This window comes from Echinops telfairi, unplaced genomic scaffold (genome assembly GCF_000313985.2).
Source record: "Echinops telfairi isolate 266 unplaced genomic scaffold, ASM31398v2 ScPeMD7_7457;HRSCAF=8495, whole genome shotgun sequence".
NCBI classification, from domain to species: Eukaryota; Metazoa; Chordata; class Mammalia; order Afrosoricida; family Tenrecidae; genus Echinops; species Echinops telfairi.
The window spans coordinates 3,338,740-3,347,854 of record NW_022111357.1 but is presented as its reverse complement, the minus strand read 5'-3'; the positions used below and the strand labels follow the sequence as shown (position 1 = coordinate 3,347,854).

The 9,115-nt window shown below is 47.3% G+C and overlaps 1 protein-coding gene across 1 annotated transcript; it reads right to left on the bottom strand.

The window, feature by feature from the left end:
- Nucleotides 1-6,990: 6,990 nt before the first annotated feature.
- LOC115872743 (basic salivary proline-rich protein 4-like) lies at nt 6,991-7,836 on the bottom strand. Its single transcript, XM_030887975.1, has one exon. The coding sequence runs from the start codon at nt 7,834-7,836 to the stop codon at nt 6,991-6,993; it is 846 nt and encodes a 281-aa protein (XP_030743835.1).
- Between the last annotated feature and the right edge of the window lie 1,279 nt (nt 7,837-9,115).

Genomic DNA, 9,115 nt, shown 5'->3' with positions numbered 1-9,115 from the left:
GACCCTTCTGTAAGGGGATGTCCACTTGCCTACAGATGGGCTTTGGGTTTCCACTTTGCACTCCCCCTCATTCACAATGATGTGATTTTTTTGTTCTTTGATGCCTGGTACCTGATCCCTTCGACACCAGGTGATCACACAAGCTGATGTACTTCTTCCGTGTGGGCTTTGTTGCTTCAAAATGGTGCATTTCTATGTGAAACAGTTTGACAGTTTCCTTCAGAAAGTCAAATATAGAACTATCCTATAACCCAGTAATTGTATTCCTACCCAAGAGGATTGAAAAAAGTGTTCAAACTAACACTTTTTCACAAATGCTCACAATAGCACTATTTAAAATAATAAAAAAGTGGAAGCAGCCCAAGTATCTATCAACTGGTGAGTGAATAAACAAATTGCGGCAGATTCCTACAGTGGAACATTATTCTACCAAAAAAGAAATAAAGTATGGATACATGCCAGTACTTGAATAAACCCTGAAAACATTATGCTAGTGAAAGAAGCCAGAACGAAATGCCACATAGTCTCAGGTACCCTTTTTAAGAAATATCCTGTATTAGAGAAAAAATTAGTGATATATGTAAATTTTTCTACAAGCGTATCTATGATCTTATCCTCTCTGAACATCCCTGGCTTCCTGTTGTAGAACGGCACCACATAGGTGCCGCGCCTCTCGGAGCCAAGCATTTATTTCAAAGTGAAAGGACATCCTGAAGGAGGAACCCGTCAGTTCCCACTGAGTGGAGACAATCTAGGATGGTACAATGCCGAGATATTTATTCGACTTTTATGAACATAGAACTAAAGGAGGGCTATTCATGACTGTTTGGGGGAAATGGGGGAAACTTCTGACAAGTGTGAGGTCCAGACCTCAGGTTCGCTTCTTTAGTCTGCTCAGCAGTGTCATGGCGATCTCCTAGGGGAGATGGGGAGCTGTCATGGCACTAGTGGGTGAGCTTTGTATTATTATAATGAACCACAAGGTTTCTTTAGGCCAGCGTTCCTCAACCCGTGGGTCACAATCCCTTTGAGGTTAAATGACCCTTTCACAGGGTCGCCTCATACACAACAGTAGCAAAATTACAGTGATGAAGTAGCAACGAAAATAATTTTATGGTTGGGGGGTCACCACAACATGAGGAACTGTATTAAAGGGTGGTGGCATTAGGAAGGTTGAGAACCACTGCTTTAGGCTATTTCTTTCCCCACCATGCATGCTTAAGGTGGGAGAGAGTTCTCTAACCAAAGGGTCCTCCAATTAGTAAGTTTTACTGCAGTTTATCTGCTGAACACCTCTTGGCTACTACCTTATTCTTAGGGTGTTTTTCAGTGGAATTTTCCAGCTTCCCTGTTCTGTCACTTACAGGAAGAGAGAAATTTGCATCAAGACTTTCGTACCATACAATTGTAAAAGCAAGTAAGTCCAGTCTGGTTCAAGCCAGTGGGTCAGATTTTAGGCTAGCGGCTTCTCCTGACTTGAATAGTTTCAGGGGCTGATGAAGCAGGAATCAAGAAGCCCAACTAGGAGTCAGGAAGACAAAACTGAATGACCACAGACTGGTGGATGCAGAGTCCAATGAATCCAAGGTCACTGGGTCAGATGGCAGGCTGCAAATGGCTCTCAGGGTCACAGGCATTATGGTGGGTCATTGGCTCAAGTCAAAGAACTAAGGGTGGATGAGTCCGATGCAGGATCAGGTGCAAGAAGCAAACAAGCTCTCCATAGAGTCTACTTATATAGGAATTAGGCCACACCATAGAGGAATCTGCTTTCCAATTGTATCAAGGCAGTGACCTGAATAAGGCGGTGGCATTCTACCCTAATGATCTTACAACTTACTGATTGCTCACAACAAATCCCATTATCGGGTTGATTGCTTTCTGTTACATAACATTATGGGAGATTACCAGACTTTAACTGCCAAATCCTGAGAATATTGACCCAGTGAAGTTGACACAAAACCTAACGATCATGTGCCTGGACTGGGCAACTCCGTAGAGATGAGAGCAGATAGGTGGTTGTCAGAAGAGCTCTGGTGGTGTGTTGGTCCGGGAGGACCTGAGAAACAAATTCACAGACACTTATATGTGCATAAGAAAGAGCTGTATATACAAGAGCAATTAAATATTGAGAAAACTTCCCAGCCCAGTCCAGATCAAGTCCATCAGTCCGATATTAGGCCATATGTCCGACACCAATCTATAAAGTCCTCTTCAGACTCATGAAACACATGCAATGATGCTGAATGCAGGAAGATGATAGGCCAGTGGATAGAAAGTCTTGTGGATCCAGTAGCAGTGTAAGCATGTCAGTACTGGCATGGGTCTCCAGGTGGCTTCTCCGGCCCCAGGGAACTAGCATAGCTCCATGTATCTTGTCATCTGCGCTGGAGTGAGCTATTTATCTCCTTCGTGCCTGCAAATGGGGTCATCAAGCTGAGACCTGATTGACAGGCTAGACTCCACCCCTTCACAAGTTGACATGAGATTGTGTAACTGCTACAGGTGGTGTGGTGGTTATACATTGGGCTGCTAACTTCAAGGCCAGCAGTTCAAAAGCACCAGATACTCCACAGGAAAAAGACAAGGTTTTCTATTCCTGTAGAGAATTTCAGTCTTGGAAACCCACAAGGGCAGTTCTACCCTGTCCTATAGAGTGACTATGAGTCAGAATTGATTTGATGGCCATAGTCGAATGGCTGGGGTGAGGGTGGGGTGAGGGAAAGAGATTTGGGAAACAACTGTTAATGGGCTTCTATGTCAGGTGATAAAAAATTTCTAAAATTAAATAATGGTGATGTTACATAACCTTTCGAACATACTAAAAACTGTTGTATATTTTAAAATGGTGAATTTGATGGTATGTGAATTGCATCTCAATAAAAACTAAAGGATTTTAAGCAGATTATGATACGGGCAGACTTTGAATAGCCAGCTGTCTGGTAAGACCATTTAACCTTGCATTTTCTACCCAAATGTTAAGCAAGAAGCAACTACTCAGTAAACAAGGAGAGCCCATTATAAATTATGAAACACATTTAAAAATCTATATTGTATACAATATTGGTTATAAAAATGCCATGCAAAACCATGCAACAGCAAACAATACGTAATGTAGAAAGTCCATCTCCTGTAATCCTAAAATTTCAAATAGCTGGTAAAGTCAGTTTGCTTTTCGTCTTTGAAATTCCAAGTAGCATGTCATGACTAAATGGTAAACTCTCTGTTCCAAGCAGTGCTTCAGGGACACAGGTTCCTTCTATCTTCTGTCTCCGTCATCAACACAGCTGCTGAAACTGCTGTTGAAGGAAAAAGATCCTGGAGAGCTGCCCACAATTCCATTAGTCAGGTCTCAGGCACATGGCCATCATTTTCTGCAAGGGAGCCTGAGCTCACCATTGGTTGTTGGGTATTGGATAAAATTAATGAAGAGGGAAAAACCGGTAGCCAGAATTGTGGGGTTAAGGGCAGAGGGGTTCCCCACAAATCATCACAGGTCCGGTAGGCACAATTGTACAGCGATAATAAGTAAGGATTACAGTAAAGTCATAGAGAGCATGAGAGTTAGAGGAGAGATTGGAATAAATGGAGTCAGACACAATTCATGGTAGCATTGCTCACCTCAGCCCTGCTTGATGGTCCTCGTGAGGGGAATCCAGCCACGAGAGCAGGAGCAGCCTCGGGGACCAAGAACTGGGAGCCTCCCCTGGCCCGAGAGCCAGAGAGGGCCCCGGGAATCGGGGAGAGCCTTTCTTTATTGCCAATCACGCATTATATCACTTTAGGGGGACATGATTATAGAATCACACGTCACAGGAATGGGCAGTACAATAGGCATACACATTGTAGGAAGGGGATCTATGATAGGCATAAGTGTAACAGGAAGGGATGAGCTAGGGGTGTGCCTATAGGAATGGGAAGGTCTAGGGGTATACATGTGACAAGATGGGTGGACCCTAGATTCATGACGGGAACCTAATTTTGGTCATCCTTGGGCGGGTTTGACCTCTCCTGTGTCCTACAAGGAAACAGACAACTACTATCCTTATCAGAAGGGAGTGGGCCCTACTTGTTGTGGGATAAACAGTGGTGTCTGTTTGGTCTAGACAGCTGATAACTCTCAGGGAGAATGACCCCCAATCCACTCCTGATGACCTCCAAGTGTACAGTCATTCTCAAGCAGTTAAGTCTGGCATATATTTGGGGGAGACAACTTGGGAGCAATCCTTCTGTTTCCCACACAGAAGTCCACATCTGTCCTGAAGAGCACCCTAAATGGCAACACCTGTGTCCACGATAGATTTTAAGTTCCAAGAGCGCAGTGACAGCCTGATTTGTCTGCCGCTCAATCCCTAGTCACAGTGACGCGACAGACAGGGTGGAACTGCCCCCGTGAGTTTCCGAGACGGTCCCTCTTTACGAGAGGGAGCAGAGGGTCGCTATGAGGAGGCATCAACTCGATGGCAGTGAGTTTGCTTGTTCTGGTGTCCCCAGTTACGACTGCTACAAGGCTCCATGGTGCCTGCCATCTAGGAAGAGCTCAATAAACTTTTGTCTCATGTGTGAAAAGACATCATTAAAAATCATAGAAATTATCTTAACCACTTCCCACAAAGTTTGGGGGTTTTTCGCTACTAGTATTTAGTACTAGTTTAGGAAGCCTTGGGGGCACAGTGGGTAAAGACTGCTAAACAAAAGCTCAGTGGTTCGAACCCACTGGCTCTTCTGTGGAGAATGGGCTAAGGGAATCTGCTGAAAAGCTTTACAGCCTTGGAAACGCTATAGGGCAGTTCTGTTCTGTCCCATAGAGTCACTTTGAGTTGGTGTCACTCGATGGCCATGGGTTTGGTTTGGGTTGGTGTGTGTCTAGCGGTTGCCCCTGACTCAGTTCTAAGTCATGTGTGTCTGAATCCAATTGTGCTCCATAAGGTTTTCAATGGCTGATTTTTCAGAAGTAGGTCGACCAGCCTTTCTTTTTTTTTTTTTTTTAATCATTTTATTAGGGGCTCATACAACTCTTATCACAATCCATACATACATCAATTGTGTAAAGCACATTTGTACATTCATTGCCCTCATCATTCTCAAAACATTTCCTCTCCACTTAAGCCCCCGGCATTAGGTCCTCATTTTCCCCTCCCTCCCCGCCCCCCCCCATGAGCCCTTGATAATTTATAAATTGTTATTTTGTCATATCTTGCCCTGACCAGCTTTTCTTGCCTAGATATTTCTGGGTGGATTCAAACCTCCCAATTTTCTGTCAGCAGCCAAGCATGTCAACCGTTTGCACCGTGCTAAGACTCCATAGTCTAGTTTCTCTGTAAAGTCAGAAGTTCCTCGAGGAGTAGGGGCTGTGGCCTAGAGGCCTAGAATACAAAGATCCTTTATAAAGTGATCTCACATGCATTGTTTCTATTTCTCACGATGAGTCCAAGAATGATTGTCCTCATTTTATGGATGAGGAACCATCCTTCTCCTCCCTGTGTCCTCTTCCCTTTTCTTCTGGGATGTGTGTTTTATGCATTGCTTCTTCTATGTATGTATTTTCTGGCTCTAAACAAGCTAGACATTTAGAAGGGCTAAGTGTAGAGCAAGTTATAAGGAAGACCAAGGCTATGTGCCTCGTGGCCTTGTGTGCCTCCCAGTTGACAGGCTTTGTAACTCTGGGGTGACTGTGATTTTGTTAAATGTATTTAAAATATACAGACCACAATTTTTGTATGCTGTCCCTTTCTTTTAAACATTGAGGTGTCAAATTCCAAGTTCAGAGAAGTCAAGTAGACTGAGAAAGTCTGACTTTTCATAAAGCCAACACCCTACTCACTGCCATCTTGTCAATTCCAACTCACAGAGACCTTATGACTACATCCCTTAATAAATAGCCAAAACCAAGTCTAAGATTCAGCGTGCTCAACCATGCTGTCTGTCACAGGGTTTAAATTCATGGGAGTTAAAACCAGACAGACGTGTTCCCAACAAAGTTCCAACAGTTACTCTGTGACCTTGGCAAGCACTTCATCTGCTTCATTTTGAAACGTGAGGGGCACAATGGTACCTACCACGGAGTGGCTATTAGAACTGAATGGATATGCACGGGAAGTACCCAGCACAGCCCTGGCATGTAGTCAGCGCAGTAAATGGTGGCTGTTATTATAAGAACTGTTTATTGAATGAGTGACTGTGGCATATAACGCCAGCATTCAACTTAAAAGCACAGAACTGCCTGAGTGTATCAGCTTTATGAAAAAAAAAAAAAAAAAAAGGGAACTGTAGCACTCGCCAATTTTTTCTAGAAATAAATCTTTGTGGGAGGATAATGATCAGTTGGAAAATGTGAGCCTGAGGGAACAAAGATCTGATCCCAAGAAGCTGGGAAGCTAAGTCTCCCCAGCGGGATGCGACCACTGAATGGAACCTGCTCGGAACTGGGCAGCAGGGAGGTGGGCACGCCGAGTCCTGGGCGAGGTAGCCGTAGCCAGATTTTAGCGGAAGGGGTAGGACCTCTAGTGTTCGCTCATCTTATTTGGGGGGGCCCCACCCTAAGCGTCGGGAGGAAGGGCTCCGCAGGCAGCGGGCGGAGGCTGCGCGCGGCCCTCGACCTGACCATCTATGGTCACAGAGCGCAACGCACAAACAGGAAGTGGGATGAGAGTCGTCGAGTTCTTTTCTCCACCTCCTCTTGGTGAGCAGAGGGGCGGCGTCGGGCACGCCATCACCGACCCCTTCCTCACACCCAACCTGCGCAAAGCCTCCTAGAACACTGCCCAGCCCCACTCCCTTGCTACGACACAAACGGAGAAACTAAGGCACTGCATAGGTAGGCGGGCGGAGGCATGGTCTGCACCCCCACGCACAGCTGACGGATCCGGATTCGCACCCTCAGAGAACCCTGCCGCCTGGTCCTTCCTAGACCCCTTCCCGGCTGCAAAGGGGGACCTTGGCTATGAAGACCCAACTCCTCTATCCTCCTTCTCCGAAGGTGGAGATTTTTCAGTAACTGCGACCCTCCAGTGGCCAAAGGGTCGCTATGAGTCGGAATCGACTCGATGGCAGCGGGTCGCGTGTTTTTGCTGGGGGCGGGGAGGAGTCGCTCAGAGTGGGAATGGGCTCCACCGGGCCAGGCTTTTTTGTTTCATTGGTCTGGGTCTGACGGGGCGTTTCCGGCTCCAGCTCCAGTCGGCCGCGGGGTGTGGCCCGTCCGGTGGGCACGCCCTCTTCAGGGCGCTCCCGCCTTCGGGGCGGGGCTCTTTCCCTGTGCCCTCTGGGCTCGCGGGGATTCTCTCTAAGGGGCGTGGATTCTGGGCGGGGGGTGGAGTCCGCGGCCGGGCGGTCGGACTGCGACCCGCTCCCTTTCTCGCCCAGCGATTCCGCCCGGGGTTCATTTCCGGTGGGGGTGCCGCCCTCGGTGAGAGCCCGGAAGTGGGTCGCGCGAAGATTGCTGGGCGGTTCTTGCCGGAAGTGGAGAGCGGCTGATCGTAGTCCCGAGGTGAGGCTGAGCTCCGAGGTGAGGGAGCGCTGGTGGGTAGGGGCTGGGGTGCCCCCCGCGTCCACCGGCCCGCGGCGTCGTTCAGGGCCCCCCTGGCCTCCGCCCGGGTGGTGAGCCCTGCTGAGAGGGTAGGGGGTGAGGCCCTCTGGCCGACCCGGACTCCTGGGCGCGGTCCCTTGAGGTGGGGCCAGGTTGACCAGCTGAGCCAGCCTGTACCCGGGAGGTCCGGCCGCTGGATTCGCGGCGCTGCCTGCCTGCCCCTGCGGAGCCCTGAATCTTAAGGTGCCCTGACTGAAAGCAGTATCTGAGACTTTAGAGCCGTTGCTATTATTCTTCTCTCTCGCCCCCATTGCACGGATGGGTAAATTGATTGCCGGGACGAGAAGTTTGTCGGAGGTCTTACATTGAGTGAAGGAGAGGATTGGAATCATGATCCCGTTAAACCCTTCCCAGCGTTCATTTCCCGAGAACCGCTCTTGACCGTGGGGTGGTCTTCCTGCGGGTGCTGCCTCTCCGTACTCCCCCGGATAAAGCCACGTGCCGCGTGGAACGTTTTCTTTTAATGCAGCTTTCTGAAAGTGTAGGGAGTTTGTAGAAGAGCGAGGCAAGTCCTTGCCGTTTGCATTCTGGTAGACTTCCCTTCCTCTTAGTCCTCGCTCTTATTCTGAAAAGCGAAACTAACTTTAGGTGTAGGGTAGCTCTCGACCTAAACCCATGGCCCCACTGTCTAGTATCTGTCGCTCTAGATGCCTAAGTCAACTTATCTGGGTCTTAATTTTCTCATCTTTTAAGTGGAGATCTCTGCTCACCTCACAAGTTCTGCCAGATTTTTAAAAATGCAGTTTTGAAACGCAACGAGCTAGACCTCATGGAGCTAGCAAGAGGTTTCAGAGGCTTTTAACAAGTTTGACAAGAATAGAATGTTGTTAAGGACTAGGAGTTTAGGAAAAGCCTTTTGAAGAAGCCAGAGAGGTACGGTGATATCTGAAGGATAATACACAGGAAGACACTGATGAAGAGGGGGATTTGAACATTTTAGACAGGTTATCATCATACCAGCTTTAATTAAAGCCCTTTTTAGAGATCATTGTTCAAGTGAAAATCGGAGCAGCCCAGAATATTTGTCATTCAGCAAGTATGTATTAAAGTCTTCATCTGGGTGAGGTAAGAGCAGAGGTGTATAAAGCGGGAGAAGGAGCGGACAAATCAGGATGCCATACTATACTGTGTAAGGATAGTGGGCTACAAAAGCATAGAGGATGTGTGCTGGGGCCAAATTTCCAGGTTTCTTGGAAGAACTAAAAAATAAAACCTATTACCATTGAGTTGATCCAGACTCAGTGATCCGGTGTGAGAGTAGAACTGCCGCTTTGGTATTCAGAACTGTAAATCTTAACAGAAGCAAGCAGCCTCCTGTTTCTCTCACAGAGCAGCTGATGAATTTGAAATACAGACCTTGTGGTTAGCAGCCCAACTCATAACCCACTGCACCAGCAGGGCTCCTTTCTTGCTGGAATGAAGGCTAAGTCTTACAGAATTTATGTAGCCATAAGAAGTCCTGGTGTCATTGTCATTGTAATATCAACAGTTTAGACTCACCAGCTGCTCCTCGGGAGAAAAGAAGAGGCT

Excerpts from the sequence above, each read along its gene's own strand:
- LOC115872743 (XM_030887975.1), bottom strand. The coding sequence starts at position 7,836 with ATGGGGGCGAGAGAGAAGAATAATAGCAACGGCTCTAAAGTCTCAGAT.